General features: G+C 43.7%; 1 protein-coding gene across 1 annotated transcript in view; it reads right to left on the bottom strand.

The window, feature by feature from the left end:
- ZMAT4 (zinc finger matrin-type 4) overlaps window positions 1-19,348 on the bottom strand; it is a 346,538-nt gene that overhangs the window by 269,601 nt on the left and 57,589 nt on the right. The window contains exon 2 of the mRNA XM_059681097.1: window positions 4,158-4,263. Within this exon, the coding sequence (XP_059537080.1) occupies window positions 4,158-4,259 (102 nt within the window). The 5' untranslated portion in view covers window positions 4,260-4,263. The remainder of the gene's footprint in view (window positions 1-4,157; window positions 4,264-19,348) is intronic.

The raw sequence follows: 19,348 nt of genomic DNA, 5'->3' as shown, positions 1-19,348 counted from the left end.
GATGCTCCCAAATGCCTAAGAAACTCACAAGAATCCAAACACCCCTTCTCTTTATGCTCTGACCCCACCCTACGTATACATTCTCCAACTCCCTCCCTTCCCTACACAAATCCTCCAGTCCAGACAACCAAGCCTCCTCAGTGTTTCTTGGAGATACCAACACCTCTCATTCCAGCAACCCCTATATTTAACCCATCTGTTGAGGCCTAGAAAATTCATGACATTCCCCACAAATCTTTCTTGACCATAATAGCTCTTGGTAATCACTCACTTTTTTGAATTTGGCGTATGCAGCTATATGAGAAGTTAACAGCATAATGTAGTATATATCAGAAAGCCAAATGGGCAGAAGAACTACCATTCTGTTTATAATAAAGTAAATCAGCAGGCAGCAGAATTCTACAGATTATGTTCTCAGTGTCACACACATATTTATATCCCACTGACTTATTCATGGCTTTTCCTTCTAATGAATTTATGATCTTTTTGTGGGAAGAGACTGTGTCTCATACAGAAATAGTATGAGAACCCCCTGTCATAACTAGCACTAATAGTTCTGGACATGCAGAAAGTACACAGTGGCTTGTCAATGATTTGCTCCATAGGGAAGCTAGGAATATTATGTGGTTGAACTGAAGAATAAAATCATTCTAAAGCAATACATCGGTGATAGAACATTGAGAATAAGTATGCCATTTTCAGTGATTTGAGTGGGACTTCGGACTCATAGAGACCCACTCTATATGCAATTTTCAGCAGAGAGAATGTGGTGAAGGGAGGGGAGAGATTAATAGACTAGAGTGTCAGTTCTCAAATGGCCTTTAAAATTACCTAATGGAAGCCATCCTTTTAGAGATGAAGAAGTCCTGGGAAGTCTCCTAACTGAAACTGGAAGACCAGCTGCATCCCATGAGGTGGCCAAGTCCTGGCTGTGCCCTTTGCACATACATGCAAGGCAGCTTTGCGGAAAGAACACACAAGCCATTTCTCACTGAAGGAAGTGCCTCACCTCTGCCTGGAGGCGGGGAGTGAAACATCATTCAGAGTTCCCATCCATGGTTAATGGGAATGCATTTAATGTTGTTTTAATGATGTGTAACATTGTTAATTGCAGATCTATTATAATTGCTTTCTTTTCTTTTTCTCATCCATGCTACATGAAACAAATACTAACACATCCTCTAAACAATTACAAGAGTACAGTGTGGTGACAAGAAAACTTGAGTTCAAATAACTAAACCCTTCACTGAGCAGCTAAGATATTTTTCCTTTAAAAAAATATTTTTAATTTCTTCAATTTTCTGACATTACTTTTTTAGCTCAGGGAATGACAAAGCAGGGCTGGACATTATAACCAAGATATTTTTTATAAACAAGCACTGACTGTGCATCTATGATATACAGGCATAGTTCCAGGAATTACAGAAGATCAAATGAATAAGATTCTGTTTCTGTACTCAAGAATCTAGTGAAATGATTAAAAATGAACATAAAATGTCTAGTAAAGGGAGAACATAAAGGACTATTAAAAAAGCTATGGAGTTTCAAAGAAAAGACAAATTCCCCCATTTTGTTTAATTGGGGGAAATCAAAAGAATAAAACCATGTGTGTTTATAAAGCAATATCCACAGGAACTAGGAAGTTCTTAATTTCAAAAGATAGATATCTTCCATATTATATAATTCTTTAAAATACACATTTATTTCTAACATTCACTTGCCTATTGACAAAAGAATATGCTTTTTTCATAGATGCTGCATTTTTAGTTTTCTCCGAAGACCAAGTTTTATTTGTCTTCAACAAAATATTACTACAACAGAGTTAATAATGAAAAACAATATAATTTTGCATGTGTGGCACACTTTATAGCTTCCAAAGCATTTGCACAAATACTCTTTCCATAGGTCTCATTGGATTGCCACAAAACCCTGAGGGGTACATAGGGTCAGCTTATTGTGATTCCGGGTTTGTAAATGTGCATGTTATTATTATTATTATTTTTATTGTGCACAGAGGATTCTGAGGCTCAGATGAGTTTTATGAGTGACAGTGACAACTAGCATTTGTCAGACTCATCAGACAAAATGAAAATTTCTGGCTAAGCTGTCCAATCTAAAATTACATACAAATTATTACACTTGAAAACTAAATGGTTCTGTGAAAGCTGGAAAGCCACATGCAAAAAAATAAAAACCTAGACTATAGTTTGTCCCCACGTACAAAATTAACTCAAAATGGATCAAAGACCTAAATATAAGATCTCAAACAATAAATGACATAGAAGAAAACATAGGTACTAGTCTATGGACCTTGGTCTTAGATAAGTTTTTATGAATTTGACCCTAAAGGCAAAGGTAGTAAGGCAAAAATAAATGAGTGGAACTATATCAAATTAAAAAGCTCCTACACAGCAAAAGAAACTGCCAACAAAACAAAAAGGCACCCAACCTAATGGGAGAAGAATCTGCAAACAACAGTTCTGACAAAGGATTAATATCCAAAATATATAAAGAATTTCTACAACTCAACACCAGACAAACAATCCTATTAAAAAAATGGCAAAAGACCTGAACTGAGACTTTCCCCAAGAAGACATACAAATGCCCAACAGATATATGAAAAGATGCTCAACCTCACTAGCTCTTAGGGAAATGCAGATCAAAACTACAATGCGATACCGCTTCAAACCTGTTAGAATGGCTATTATCAATAAGACAAGTAATAACAAGTGCTAGAGAGGTTGTGAAAAAAAAAGGGAGCCCTCATTCACCACTGGTGGGAATATAAACTGGAATAGCCACCATGGAAAACAGCATGGAGGTTCCTCACAAATAAGAATAGAGTTACCATGTGACCCAGCAATCCCTCTTCTGGGTACTTACCCCCAAATTTTGAAAACATTTATTCGCAAAGATATATGCACCTCTATTTCCATTGCAGCATTATTCACAGTGGTCAAGACATGGAAACAATCAAAATGTTTTTGAATAAAGGACTGGATAAAGAAAATATAGTACATATATACAATGGAATACTACTCAGCCATAAGAAAAGTAAAATACAACCATTTGCAACAACATAGATGGGCCTTGAGAATGTTATGCTAAACAAAGTCAGTCAGGAAAAGCCAAGAACCACATGATTTCACTCATATGTGGGATATAAAACTGAAAATCACAGACATAGACAACAGTATGGTGGTTACCAGAGGGAAGAGGAAAAGGGGATAGGAAAGGGAAAAGAGGACCAAATATATGATGATGGAAGATGATTTGACTTTTGGTGGTGGAAACACAATGCAATATATAGATCATGTATCATAAAAATGTACACTTACAACCATATAAACACATTAATCAGGGTCACCCCAATAAATATAATTTTTTTTAAAAAAGAAACACCACGTTGCCACTGGTATATGTTCTCTTAAAAAACAAACATGCCCTGGGCAGCACTAGGCATCTGAGGGCCCAGCTTCCCCTTTTCTTCATGCATGGCCCCTTGTTCCCTCCTCAGACACTGGCCACCCTCTCTTCTCTCATCTTTCCTTCCCAATCAAGCATGGAAAGGCAGCCATTTGTTCTTCCACCCTAAAGAGCCAAAGGCACTGAATTATGTCCTTCAAGAGTATTTTGGCTTTAAAACTTTGTTATCACTCTGCAGGGGAAGTCTTTCAGCTGATAAGCACATTTAGGGCAGCAGCTACCAGGTGGAAGGAGTTTGGTACTGAGCCAGGATGTTGCCATGTTTCCCTGCAGTGAGGAACAAAGGGCCTCAAGCTTATCTTCAGGGTCAATGAAGAAAAGAGAAGCTGGCACCAATGCATCCTGCCTTGTGTCCCTGCAAAGAACTTCAGGGATGAGCAATGACGGATTTAACAAGCAGAGAAAACCCACTGCGTCTTGAGGGGCCAAGGTACAAAGAAAAAAAAAACATCTGGGAAGCAGCCAGGGGCTGAGAATGATTTCCCCAGCCCTCCCTCCCAACATCACATGCCCACATTGCTCCTGGCCTGAGCTCAGACTACAAAGGTGCAAGCCCTGTGGTTCTTAAAATCTCCCCAACTACATAAAGGGGAACCCTCAAGTCCTGCAACCAGGACCCATGCTACTCTTCCTTCCATTTGGAAACACTGAGTGGGAAAAGCAGTCCTTACCTCGTAATGGGCCACACGCTGAGATTCAGATATCAGTTGTGCACTGCACACCTTGCAGTAACTGTCTGTGAATAAATCCTGGTCGATATCGGAGGACTTCATCAGGCTAAAGGAGAACCAACAGAAGATAAAAATGAGTTCACTGCTTTGATGTTTACATAAGACATTGACTGTGTGGAAAAGCCAAGAGCATAGTAACAGACCCCATGATGGCAACAGTGGAGAAGCACACTAAACCTTTGATGTTGCCATTTTGAATAACCATAGTAAGTGGACAGTTTATAATTTTCTCATAAATTCCAAATAGGGTTGCTGGTACTTTCAAAAAGTAATTCCAACTTTAGCTTTCTCTGTTTGAGAAATCAGACTTATATCTAATGCACTAACTGTCAAGGAATTATAGAAGAGGATATTTTCACATATGGCTTTATGTTAACAAAAGATGGCATTTCATATACCCAAGAGTAGGAAATAGGTTAAATGAATTTTGATGCATCCACACACTAGAATATTGGGTGATCCCCAAATCTATATTCAAATCAAATCCTTTTTAAAAGAATATTTCATGAAATAAAAAGTTTACCATGGTCAACAATAGAGGTTTATAAATCAATATCAATTTGAATTTGTTTTCAAATGTGTATAGGTACATAGAAACATTCCAGGAAGTTTTAACAAAATTTTAACAGCACTTATTTTTGAGATATTATAGACAATTGCCTATGTAATTTTCTTTAATTTTAAATTGTCTACAATGATCATGTAATACAATTTTGCTTTTTCAAGAGCCTTATGATCAATATGAAACCTAATTTTGAGTTTAACTGCTATACTTTGAAAGTTCAAAAAGAAAATCTGACTGATCTATAACCTATACTTTTTAAAATATGGAGTCCTCACCATTCCTGCTGACTTTTCTACCCGTAGGTTGCTGAAATTCATAAAGTCCACCTTCACTATTTCATACCACAGTTGAGACCACAAAGGTATGTATAAACATAATCTCAAATTCCAAACCCCAAATCAAAATGCACCCAAGGGTCTAAAGCTTGTGAAAGTGACTTGGCAGAAAGGTGTCTTATAGCAGCTAAAGGGTAATGTTACCACCCTGGAAGCATACACCAAGGCATTGGATGGTTTTCCTCCAGCCCACAAATTTGCTTTTTTTTAACCTCCTACCTGTCAGGTGAAAAGTAAGGAGTGTGCCAGACAACATGTGGTATGGAGAGGCAAGAGAATTTCAGACAATAGGTGGGTACCTTTGAATTCATCTTATTCCAATGCCCTCTTTTTACATATGAGACTGTCCAAAAGCACATTGTTGATGCTTGGTATGGTCATAAATACCACCTAGCTTACATGATTTTAATTTAGATACTCCAGATCCATCCCAGATCTAATGCTACCCACCACTCATGAGATGTTGGATGAGTCATTAATCCCTGTAGGTCTGTTTCCCTCCTATGAAAATGAGAGCATAATATTTACCATGCCTCCTTAAAGAACTGTGGTGAATATCAAAAGGAGAAATATAGGAGAAGGTACTGTATAAATGGCCAAATTCTATTTTAAAGAGATTGTTTATATACTTTTAATAATATATCTATTGATGTTGGTAAGATGATGGCCAAGTCTTTTTTTAATGATATGAATAAGTTCATTTTCATGGTCCTTGACATATGCTGAACTATGGAGCTGGGCTCCATTGGTAAGGCTATGTGATGCCTTGTGTCTATCTACCTCCTGAAGTCCTGTTGACTGTCTCCAGAGACTCAACTTCTGGAGAATCTGAAGGTACATTTAGAAGAGTATGTTCCCAAGAGGATTGAGAGAAAGTTGGATCCCAGTTCGATAACATCAAATACAATGCTTTGTCTCTTGGTCCATCCTATTCTGGCTTCAGAGAAATAAGACAGTTGCTAATGAGATTGGTGCATTCTGTACCTTGACCTGCTTCATGTCAGAGACCTTGTCCCTGATTTTGTTTCTGTTCTAGAGGCTCATTAGGTTCTTTTTTCTTTGAACATGGAATCTAGGTCTTCAATTTTGAAACCAAATTTGGACTCTTGACTCTGAAACCCCAACTTCCTTAGCAAGTTGCTCTGTGGACTCAATCCCAGGATATGAGTTGATCCCAATGCCGTGATGAGGGTGTGCAATTGGGAGGAAGTGTAGCTGGTAGGACACTATCTGTCTTCTCTACTTTGAATCTTCTCCACAGGGTGATCTTGGTCTTGACTTGCTTCTAAGTCCTCCTTGGGTTCCGGTCGTTTCTGGACGTGGTGCCTAGCTCTTCAATTCTGAAACCAAATCAGGATTCTAGACTCTTCAATGTCTATTTCTAAGCAAGCTTTTGCTTGGAAGTGTAACCTGGGTGAGGTGTTTGTTGAATGCTTTGATGAAGATTTTCAACAGATCTTCTGTGAACTAGGTACAGCTTCGTCTATAACTCATTGCTATGGTCTTGTTTGGAGAGTTGTCTTGAGCTATGTTGGAAGAGTGTCCTGAAGTCTCAGCCTTCAACCAAGAGTAACCAAGTCTTGATTAAAGCAACAAGATGAAAAATTGTGGTCCATTTTGAAGGATTTTTGAAACCATCTAAATAGCTGGGCCACATGAGTAAAGTATCTTCCTGGAATAAAAGGATGCCTGCCTTAACAACTCCAAACTCACTTTCTACTGTGGCCTTGGCTGTCATGGCCCATTGGGGCATTTGTATTAAGTGATTTAGCACAACAGTACTTCTGGTTTTTCAATGCCCCACAACCATAGGAATGGCAGGTAGTAAAAACCACTGACTCACACAGCTGAAGTGGACATGTTTTTCTGAAAGCATTAGTATTGGCAGACAGCCCAGGAAGCCTAGAGTCCTACACCTAAAGTGCCTCTAGACTCATTATCTCACATGACAACCTGTTCCGGAGAATCTGGCAACTCTAGTTGTCAGGTACTTTTTAGGTTGCATCAAAATCCCACTGTAGATTTCACTCACTGATTCTGTCTTTGAATGCAACACAGAACAATTTTACTCTCCTTTTTCACAAGATATCCTCCATCAAATGTTTGAAGATAGCTCTCTTCTATCTATTCCCACTCCCTGTCCTGTCCTGGTAATCTTGGTCTATATCTATCTCTTTATAGGCCACATTCAAAGGCAGTCCTAAGAACATAATGAAACACTACAGATATGGTCTAAATGGTGCAGAGAATCACAAATTCATATGACTATCCAAAATATCCATTGTCATTTATAATGGTTTCTATTCACATCCTGGAATGTAAATGGAAAAGAGGTGCTTTGGTGATGAGAAAATGTAGTACAACATTTTGAAATGCCAAATGGGAGAAGACTTATTAGGTGTAGTTTTGAAGCTAGGCTCCTACAAGTAGCTGTGTTTAAATATTGTGTTCTCTGCTATTTTTAATAAAGAAGTGCACAAAAATAGATTCATGGGTGACCTGGTTAATAGGAATCTACAAACTCACTGCACACTCCTTCCTCATTATACAACCGACTGCAGAAATCAAACACTGTGAAAGCATATTCAAGGTTCATGTTGGACCAAGTGGGACCCGTAGGAGTCTGAGTCTTGGTAAAGCAGCTGTGCAGCAGAAATAGCATTAAAGACAGAATATAAAACTTGTGTGCTAAAATAAATATATTCAAAGGAAGAAGAGATGATCATGACTTTTTTTCACTGTTTTATATATATGTTTGCATTTAAGAATCTTGATTTGAATAAGCCCATAGATAGTAAAATGACAATAAAGACCCCTCCAAAATTTACGAGGCCCAAATGGAATACACAAATAGGTTAAATTCCAGTGGGAGGCAATTAGTGGACAAGTGTCAGCCAGGTTTGTGCATGAGGGCTTTTCTCCAGGAGAAGAGAACTCTCTCTGTGTAAGGTCACTTTAAACAGAAGGACTGATTTATGATTTAAAGAGTGAAATTCCCAGGGGGCGGGGGGGGGGCAAGGGACTGCCCATTGACTCCCTCTTCTGGCTTCTTTAGAATAGGATTATCAGCTTCTTTATCCTTAAGAAGCACAGGTGAGCTGCTAAGAAAAAGGAAAACAAACCTGATTTCCTGACTTTAGCCTTGTCCATGGTTCTGAGTTAGCAGTTAGACCAGATACAGGGCAGGGCCATTTACTGGTCAGCCCTACTGTCACATCAGAGCCAATGTGTGGTGACCTCCACCCTAGAAGCACACAAACTGTGCTACACTCTGAGTCCTTGTGAGATTGTAAGGAGAGAGACAAGAGTGGGGAAGTAGGAGTGTGATTTTCCGAATCTGAAACAGACTGAATAAAAGCTTCCTCAGTGTTCCCAGGCCTGCATTCCAAAGCAAACACTGAATATTTGAATAACCTCTCTATCACTCTTCAGTATTCATAGAGGATAGTGTTACCTGTATTTTAGGGGGGGGGGAGGCCCAGAGTGGAGTCAAAGGCAGTTTTAGAACAAGAGTCTGATCAGATTTTATTTTGCTGTCCCAGGTCTCTCTATAGAGATTTATTTACAGGTATAGCAGTGACAGTGTAATATCCTGAGGTACATAAAGGAGAAGAGAATTGGTTTCTTAATAATGATTTTGAGCATTTACAATGTGTGAAGCACAGGGATAACAGAAAGCACACGTCTTGCCTTCCAAATCATCATGAGCTATTGAGTGAGAAGATACACACACACACACACACAATTACTGAGACTTCAGTAATAGGTAGCAAGTGTAATTTGGCCAGTAAAACGTGCTACAGGATTTCAGAAGACAAGAGGGACTATAAGAAACTCTTCAAAGAGGATCTACAAGAGTTGAACATTTAAAGATGGATAGAATTTGAGTGGTAGAAAATGGGTTCCAACTCAAAAGCTAATTCTTTTTCATGGCACAGAGGAAAATCTTACCACCAGCAGGCATGGGAAGATAAATATGAGGGGCGTCAGTGGGGCTAATTTAAGATTATGCAACATAAAAGTGAGGTGATGGCAAAATGTAAGGGAGAAAGGATGCACAAAGCTCGGGACCCAGATGGAAGGAGGAGAGACTGGGGGAGAAGTGCCAGGTCCCAAAACTGTTCTAAAGGTGCAAGGAATGGCCTTTTCAGCATCTTCAGTTGAAGGAATGAAGCTTTCTTTCTGCTTCTTTCTGTGTCTCACAAGCAGATTTCAGGAACATGGCAAAGAGTAATAGTCTTCATTCCATTCCATTTCGGATAGTGCTAAAATAGCTTCAGACTCAGAGATCCCCAAACCCATGTGGGGCTCCTTGGAGGAAAAAGACATTAGTTCAAATCCAAGTTGGTAGCTCGCCAACTAGGTTTTGAGCAAGTTCATATCCTCCCTGGGCCTCTGCTTCCTCATTTATGAAACAGGGGAGACATTCTTACAGGACTGTTGTGAGGATCGGAAACTATGTGGATTAAAAACACACACACATTTAACAAAGACTGCAGCATATGGCATACACTAAAAAACAGACATTACCAACATTATTATAAATATTATTAATTTTGTATTATTATTATTATTCTCACTTTCAGGAGGGATGCTGTAAATATTTAAGCAGAGAAATAAATAGATCCACATTCCCACTAAGGGGGAAGATAACACAGTCGGTGTGCTGAAATCGTAGCTTTTATTGCCATCACAGGCCTTCTCCTTTGTATTAAGAATATCATCCACACAAAAAATGGCTCATTTCCACTGCCAGCTGATACTCGGGCTTTATGCCTGTGAAGAACCCATGCTTCGTGAGCGTTTAAAATCTATTTTTGTTGTCAGTCGGTGCTGATACTGGCAGAGGGGGCAGTTTGATGAGAACTCAATCCCACCTTCTCTCTCACCCATTAGTGCTCTTCTCACTGTGATCTGCTCCCTGGGGAACACAAGGGGAAGCACACACCACCCCAAAACTGGATGCATCCCAGCTATCCGGACTCTCAGCCACTCACTGTGGTCACCCTGACCCGGCCACAGCAGTCATGCCCCTCAGAGTGTCATTTCCTTGGCCCCAGCCCCTTGTGGAGAGAAGCCCTTGGCTTGGTGATCCTCACCCCTGGGTTTCCTGTAATTACAGTAAAGTTGGGCATTCCCACTATAAAACTCATCTATAACATCTAATAACCTACTGTCCACCCACTGCATTCCCCCTCATAAGCCTTTAAAGATTCGATTTAAGCCCTGACTAGTTTTGCTTTGTGGTTAGAGCATCAGCCTGAGGACTGAAGGCTCTGGGGTTTGAGTCTCTGTCAAGGGCCTATACCTCGGGTGTGGGTTTGATGCTCAGGCCAGGTTGGGATGCATGCAGAAGGCAACCAGTGGATGTGTGTCTCTCACGTGGATTTTTCTCTCACTCTCTCACTTCTCCTCTCTTCCTTCCACTCTCTCTAAAATCAATGGAAAAAAATTTAAAAATTGGATTTAAGACCCATGGCAATTTTAAGCAAAGAGCTGCTCTCACCTTTAGGGGCAGAATTCTGAATTTCCAAATTCACTCCATATGCCTTTGCGAACTCACTGATACCAGGGATTGTGACTCCTCTAAAGATGCTCCCCACAGTGCTTGACACTCGTGACAGCTCCAGACCCAGAAGGAATACAGATTTTATGTGACTATTATCAGAGTATTACGTGCTGCTCCTGAGCCAGGCTTCCTGCTAAGGGCCTAACTGCCTGTTTTAATTCCCTCACAGAGACAGGCAGAGTCGTCAGCCTCATTTCCTAGATGAGAAACTAAGGTTTCGGAGTTGTGTCACTACTCAAGGGTCACTCAGATCCTAAGTGGCAGTCAAGTGTCTAAAAAGCAAGCCAGGGAGGTCTATGCCATCAGCTCAGTCCTCACCCTGGGCTGTCTCCCTGTAATGGAACTCAGCACAGGAGCCCCTTCAGCCCGTTTCCCTACTGCCTGTCTAGTGAGCACCATGGAAAGTACTTAACAAGGCCCACCGGCATGGCTCAGTGGTTGAGTATCAACCTATGAACCAGGAGGTCCTGGCACATGCCTGGGTTGTGGGCTCGGTCCCTGCAGGGGGCATGCAGGAAGCATCCCATCAATGATTCTCTCTCATCATTGATGTTTCTATCTCTCTTTCCCTCTCCCTTCCTCATATATATATTTAATACTTAACATGACAGTGGAGGGCAGACATCCTGCCCAGAGTTAATCTGCTGTGGCCTGAAGCACCCCTACTGCCCAGGCAGAGCCTTGAGAGCTGTTACTGACCTCAGGGCACAGACTTTCTTCCCGGTTTTCGTGTGAACCAAGCTGGAGTACGCTGTTGCCTTCCCATACAGTCTAGTCCAGCTTCTGCCTACACATCCCCAGAGCCTGCTCCTCTGTGGCCTCACTCACCCTCAGAGAGGCACCTGCCCCTGCCCTCCCCAAATGCCACAGCACCTTCTCTCCTGAGCAACTCCTCTTCATCCACAGTGGGACCCTCCACTCCATGCCCACCCTCACCCCACTAAGGCCACTGCTCCCAGCAGCTCTTGTCCTCTGTGTCCTCTGTGAACTTCTGCATCATTCCATTCTGACAAGCTGAATGGTAGACTGAAAATGCCACCAGGTAAAAGGAACCAGTCCCTGATTAGCGAAGGCGAAACAGATGTGAGAGGAATCATTGCTGTTAAAATTCAGCCACATTTAAAAATTGCTAACATCCCAAAGGCTATTGACATTGTTTTGGTTTTGTTTTTATCAATACTGGAATGGCTCCAACTCTGCTCAGAAGGGGGAAAGGTGTGAGAACCAGGGTTGGCCCACAATCAGCACAGAACAAAGAAAGCTTAGTCTACTCCTGTGTGTTCTTTTAAGTTTTTATCTCACTTGCAAAAGGGCCCCTGAACCAGAATTCACCTCCGGTGGCCCACCCTTTGCTCCATTGCCCTTTCAGGTTGTACACTGTCCTGCTGGGACAGGTTAAATGCCTTCCCCTCCAACCCCTGCAGCAACAGAAGGAAAAAGCCTTGAGAGACAAACCTGTGGTTTCCACACACATCTCCACAGCAACCACCCCCACCCCCAACTCAGGTCCAGCAGGTGTAGAGGATGCACTGGAAGCAGGGACTGCCCTGTTCCTTTCACATCTCCCTTCACATGGAGGTGGGTGATGCAGGGCTGGGTTGCCATGGCAGCAGACCAAGCAACCTTAGGAGTACAAAAAAAAAATGAGAAGTACTCCAGAAATGAAAGCGTATTGGTCTTCCATGAAATCATGCCAGAGAGAGAAAGGGGGTGGGGAGCAGCGCCCAGCAGCATAGAGGGAGTAAGTGCCCGAAACCTAGCTTTTGGGGCTTGAAGACTCCAGCACACACTTTCCTTTCATTCACCATACACCCCATAGGTGGTCAGACCTGGGAACTTGGAACCTCCTGTGAAGTGGCTGAATCAGGGTGAAGGTCACGTGTGTGACTGGCTTAAAGAATCTTGTTGATTCCCTGTTTCTTGGGATGAACCCTTTCTTCTGGTCTGATGCTGCTTTCCCGGTCCCCAATGTTCAGATAAAGGAATGTGGAGTCCAGGCCCGCCTCCATACATCCTGCACATGCAGGTGCAAGCTCTGTTTTCAGGTCTGAGCTTTGTTTAAAGAGACATACTGAGAAAAAGAGAGAAAGAAGGAGAGAGAGAGAGAGAGAGAGAGAGAGAGAGAGAGAGAGAGAGACAGAGACAGAGACAGAGAGAGAGAGAGAGAGAAGACTCTGCACGCCACTCCCTTCTCTGGCTTGGCATTGCCAGGAGCTGCATAGCTGACTCACACCACTTGAATAATTGCCTTTAATGGCACCATTTTCTTTGCATGTAAATCCAAGCTCTGTGATTCCTGACTCAGAGGCATCTGCCACTACTGGGCACATGCCTCACCCACTGCCCTGGGCCACAGAACCATATCTGTCAGTCTCATTCACATAGGGCACAGGCTGGTCTGATGACATCTGGCAGGACAGCAGCAAGCATGCCCCCAGCTTGGGCCAACCTCTGTGGGCACACACGCATGCCTCTGCCACCTCTGAGAAGGCTTGTGTGCCTGAATTCTTGCCGTTTCTCCCTCTCTGGCCCCTTCACCTTTCTTTGTCTGAATGTACACATCTGAATTTCAGACTCCAAGGATATGAATGGAGCCCAAGGTTTCAGGACACTCCAGCCCCTTAGATTTTTTTTTTATGGAATTCACCAAATGGCCCTGTGCAAGTCCAGGACATTATATAGCCCCTCTAGGATCCTCCCACTTATTCACTAAATGGATTTTTATTGAGCATCTACTATGTGCTGATCTCACGGAGAAGGTTTACATACTAGGATCCAGCATACACCATTCTACGCAAACACGGACAGGATTCCTGTCTCCTTCTGCACAGAAACTACTCACACCAGCTAACAGACAATGGCCTGGCTCTCCCACATGCCATTAATCTCTACGTGCCCCATGGCCCGATGGTCCTCACTAAGATTTTAATGTTGAACATTTGCCTCCACCTAACAGCAGAGACTGGGGATGGAGGCGAGCAGAGCTGGCAGGTATTCCAGTGATGAAAGCCGTCCTACCTGGGTTCCTAGGGCCCTTTTGGAAGCTGCTTTGGGGAGAGCCCTGGCAATAAAGCAGCGAGCTCAACTGCACCAGGCTGACTGACAGGTCTGGGCGGCCTGATGGAGCGCTCTTGTCAGGGAAAATACTGTCTGCATTTGCAGGATATTAACGGGTAAACTGCCTCCCCCCTGCCGGTCACAGTGGGACAGAGCATTTTCTTCCTCTTTCTATCCTTTCAGAGGGGTGACAGGGGTGGTGGGTGGAGAGCTTGAATTTCCTATCGCTTCATCCCTTGAAGTAGGAGCACAAACAGAGCGCCCATCACAGGAGGAAAGCCAGAGGCAGAGAAAGCAAAACAATCCCCGGCCCACGAAGAGAAGGAAGGGAGGGAAGGAGGAAGTAGGGGGGAGTAGAACACACTTCTTATGTTTTCTGTTGCTCATTCCATCAAACTAAAGGGCTGCGCACCCAGGTGGAAAAGCCACTTACATTTGAGAGAGCAGGCACCCGCCCTCCCCCACCACTCATGGGAGGAATGCCAAGGCGGACTCCTGCTCTCCAGTGCGAGAGCTCCCTGTGCCTGCTCAACAAGCTAAAAGATAAGACCTTCCTTTTTAACGGTGGATACAAGCCTTCGAACACACAGTTTATAAATAAGTATTCCATTACTCTAACTTGTTTACATGATTTATCTTCACAAGACTGCCCTTACCAAACCAGACAGATTGGGGGCAGATTTAAATGCTGCTATCGCATCCGGGCTCGGAGGCACCGCGCTGCACCTGTACCCAGCTGCAGAGGAGGCACAGACGAGGCAGACCAGGCTGCTGCAGGGAAAACCATGACTTTTATTGTAACCCATACTCCGAGGCTGCTGTATGGGCTGTCTGTCAGCCAGCAGGCGTGCTCAGCTCCATTCTCCACCACAGCTCACTAGCTGGACTTGGCCTCTCCATGGAACCCCGTATGGTCTACATTTGCCCGCTGCCTTTTCCAAAAATCTGCACAGTTGTAAATCCCATGCATAAGTATCTGGAGTGGCCAAGTTGGGAAGGCACAGGAATTAAAAGGTTGCAGAGTTAGGGGCTGCCAGCCACAAACTGACAAGAGCCCATGCTTAGGTCTGCCTGTTCCCTGAAATCGTTCAGTCAGAACTTCTTTTCCCATCGGAGTGTTGGTGTGAGATCCTGTGCCACCTCTTGCTTTGGGATGCAGCAAGAGGTAGTGAAAATGATGATAGCTTAGGGATTCAGCTACCAAGAAGATAAACATATAAAGGTATGTGTATTTTGCTCATTAATGATGAAAGGATTAGTAAACATTAAAATAGCTGACTGTCTCAAGTGTTGAGGACGTTATGTGGACACATGGGGTCTTTCACGCATTTTTGACAGGAGGATGAGTTGAAAGGATTATTACACGAAGCTAAACCACTCAACAATTGCTCTCCTAGTTTACAGGCAAGAATACTCTCACTCATCTACAACTCCAGGCAGGTAAAGGATGATGACACTAACGTTGTTCAAATTGCCAACCCTGCAATCAGCCCCAATGAGTAAACTGAGGTACAGTTACAACGTAAGTGAGGCACGGCAACGCACCAGACTGTGGCTGGATCAAAGCAATCTAATATTTACATGGAAAAATGTAAGTCAAAGAGTACATATACAAGATCCTTTTATAAAGTCCAAAACAACTACAATAAAAATATATACATGGAGATAAGCTACAACTCTTAAAATGTTTGGTACAGAAATGAGGACAGGATTCAGGATGACGATTTCTTAGGAGGGGCAGGATGAGAGAGAATCACATGACTAAGATCTTAACTTTGCGTCAGAAGATGTTATAGGGGTGCTCATTCTGATATTACAGATGGAGAGAGAGAGAGAGAGGATAGATGCCACGTATGCATCAATAATAAGAGATTATTTTCTAGAAATGAATTTACCACACACTCTCTGTAACAGACATAGTTGTTTTTTGTTTTGCGTATGAGTTGTTGTTGTTGTTTTGTTTTTTCCCTTTCTGCCCAGCCACAAAAGGTTGAGCTGAAATTCTCATCCTTTCTTGCAGTGGGTGTCATGTAACCGAGTTCTGGCTAATGTAAAGTGGGCAAAAGGCACGTGCAGGCTTCTAGGCCTGGCCCTTAAAAGCCCGCTGCCTGACCAGCTAGCTGCTCTGCCTCCTGCAGGCTGTGTACTGATACACTGGTCAGTGTTGGAACCCATATGTGAAAGAAGGGTCTCTGAAAGTCTGAGTGCCTAAATGACTACATGGAGGAGAGCCCCATGTCCCCAGTCCCTGGTGCCTACTGGACTTTGTGTGCTTGAGAAATGAACTTCTAATGCACTAAACCACTGATTCCAGAGCTTATGTAGCATTACCTTAAGTCAGCTTGAACACTGGGAGCTTGACAGGGCTGGAAAACAATTCCCCGGAGGTGGACTTTTTATCTCATTACACCTTTTACATGCTTTGTGAGGAAGCTGGAAAAATCCAGACTTTCCAGGGCCTTGCACTCAAGAGACTGCATTTTAACATTGCCTCTGTGCTCGGTGCTCTGGGCGATAGCAATGAGCAGCCCAGGCCTCACTGAGAATGCTTATCCAGGGCAGTCCTGAGCTACTCCTCATTTGAACAGAATGTGGGATTTCTTATGACTCTAAAATCAACGTGTAGAAAAGCATGGCATGATTTTAGGACATAGCCTGAGTACAGGTGCATTGACTACAAGTCCCTTTTTGGCATTCTAACCAGGAGTCCTTTTGAAACTCCAGTGGCACCTTCTAGGAAGGCTATTCTATTACTCTCTAGCTTTGAGCACATCCATCCTACTCACCCGCTGGCACGTTGATGCTGGTGTCTTGTGAAGTCTGCGCTGCCATTTGTGGGGGGGGGGGGGTGCACTGAGCAGATGGTCATGACCACTGGGATGCCAGGTAATGAGCAAATGCCTCACATCAGAGCTTCAGGGTCTTGTCATCTCGCCAGAATGACAGCCTGGCTGTCTGGCAATAGCCCTGATGTTGGGAAAAGGCACACATCTCACCGATCCAGGCCTTAACATAGTTACACTTTCGAATCCTTGTCCCGAATCAATTCCTCTCACCTTTCAGCTGAGGTGAGCAAGGGTTGGGTAGTTTCCAGGAACCACATTGATATCGATTCATTACCTGGCTGAGCAGTTTCTGGCTTTGGGGAAAAGAGTAGGCATCTAGGCTGGTGATGCCCTTCAAAGGTCACGCCTCACTCTCCCATCAGTTCTGCTCTGGCCCCACCCCTGCTTCAGCCTGGCCGTGAACTGTCAGCCCCTCTGTCTAACCTGCCCACCTACTAAACCCAGAGTGCCCTGAAATCAATGCTACCTCCCCTGCCTCCCTCCTACCCACCTTCCCCCAGTTTCTCGGAGGGAGGTGGGGCTGCTCGGTGGAAGAGCAGACCAGGACAATTGAAGGGCTGGGTAGGAAACAGGGGAACTCACACACTTCTGCTGACAGTGGAGGAGGGATGAAAAGTTGAGACAGCACAAAAGTAAAGGGACAGGGACTCAGACAAGCTGGAACTGAATGGATCAGAGAATGAGACACCACCTTTCAGTGGAGATAGGAATAAAGAAATTGCAACACTAGAAAAGACCTTGGGGATCATCTACCTGAATCTTTCACATTCACAGAAAAGACACCCAGATGATTAGGGGACTTCTGCACATTCATCCTGGTAGTAAAAGACAAAGTGGGATACCTAACTCCTACAATAATATTCCTTCTCTAGGCTCACTGCCATCCAGAATATTTACTGTCTTCCTTTCAGGAATCATTTTGGGCAGGGAGGAACCAAAGGCAACTGTTTAAACAAGACACTTGTGGTTCTGACTGGTGAGAGCAGTGATGCAGAGATACCCAACAAAGACCACCTTCCCAGGCCAGGCCCCTGGAGGACTGTGAGAGGGGCTGAGAGCAGGAAGAGGAGCAGACATTTGGATCGGGGTATACCTCATGTCTTCTGCCACATTCTTGGATTTTACAGGTGATAATAAAGCCCAGAGGCCTGTGCCAGTGAAGATATTCAGGTCAGAGTGGGAAATAAATTTAAGTACTGATTTCATCTAAGGCTGAGCACCAGCAATGCAATTCCTACCACAAGCAACAGGCAACATCCTATTCCTCACCACCCCAAAATAATAGACCATCCTCCCAAGTTGATGGGCTGTGGCTCATTTAGTGACTGAGTAGCCTGGAACATTAAGATGAGTACCCAGAACCTCTTGTGGTGGACAGGTAAATGTTCGGGACAGATGCCCTTTCAAGGAAAGACTGCTTGCCCCAGCTGCTGGGAGCAAAGTTGGCATTTGTACTACAGCTTTCTGACCCTTCAAGGATGCCCTCTTCTGAGAGAGCCACCTTAACCAATGTGGGAGCCACACCAGTGACCGATGAATGCAAGGATGAAGACGCCCAGCCACACAGTCCAATATGGGACAACTCCGGCAGTCCACCTCATCCCTAGAACTCCCCAGGGGGCTGGTCGAGGCTGCGGCACTTGCACTGAAGCCCAGTCTCCCAATCGTTCTTCTGCGTCTCCCTGCCACGGTGTCCATCCAGGAGCCATCATGAGCATTGAACTCTGCAGAGTCTGTCTCCTGGCAAACACTCTCTGCGACACCTCTTCTTGCCTGCCTCCTCATAAAGCAGACCTCACAGAGCAGCCCCAACTATGGACCTTACCTCATCAAAAATTCTGAGACCAGATCAATTCCCAGAGCCTCCAAACTCCTCCAAGAATCCATCAACTTAATCTCAGAGCAACATTTGTGCAATATCGAGCAAAGAACTGTCTCTGGCGATGCTGTATCCTGAGATCAGCTCTGTGCTATTTAATAATATGCAAGAGAGAGAAATATGCTCCTGAATCCCATTCTTTTGATCTGTGGTCCCCAAAATGGTTACAATTACTATCATACCATCTGACTTGAACTGATGATTCTAAGCTTCATAATGTCAAATAAGTCATATTTCAGGAGCACTTCCTACCCACTGCTAAAAATATTGTTTCTTCCCACGCAGCTATTCCTAATGAGATATTTCAAGCCACCTGGCACCCAGGGGAGTTCCTTAGCTAATATGCTATGGAGTCCCACAAAATGAAAACTATACAACAGAACCCCAGTGGATGCTGGTGGTGGGGCAAGAGGAGCAGTGACATCACAGGTTATTTTGTCTGGCAGTAAGAGATGTGCCTTGGAGATGTCCGTGGACCCACAATCAGTGGGTACAACACAGTACATTGTAGCATGTTTTTGCAGTGAACACTCAGAAGAGGAGCTGCCCCCATTACTGGCTGGCTCTCCTCCAGGACCTTAGCTGCTCTTAGAGATTCTGATGAGAACCAGTTTGAAACTTAACAACTGCTAACACCCACTGAAATGTAAATGCATCTGGAGCCAGGCAAGGCCTCCTGTCCAGCCACGTTGCCAACTGATTCCAGCCATTCCACAGGCATGTTGCACTGCAGCTGACAATGCGCCCTGCTTGCTCCTCCCTTCCAATCTTGTTAAATGCTCCACTCTTTTCTCCTCCTCATCATCCCGCTAATCCATGTGTCAGGCATCCTCTCCCTGGAGCATTCCCCTTCCTCTTCTCACCCAAGCTGGGTTCGGAG

This window comes from Myotis daubentonii, chromosome 2, assembly GCF_963259705.1.
Source record: "Myotis daubentonii chromosome 2, mMyoDau2.1, whole genome shotgun sequence".
Lineage (NCBI taxonomy): Eukaryota > Metazoa > Chordata > Mammalia > Chiroptera > Vespertilionidae > Myotis > Myotis daubentonii.
Note: the sequence above shows the minus strand (reverse complement) of the source record. Positions and strands in the feature narration are given on the sequence as shown.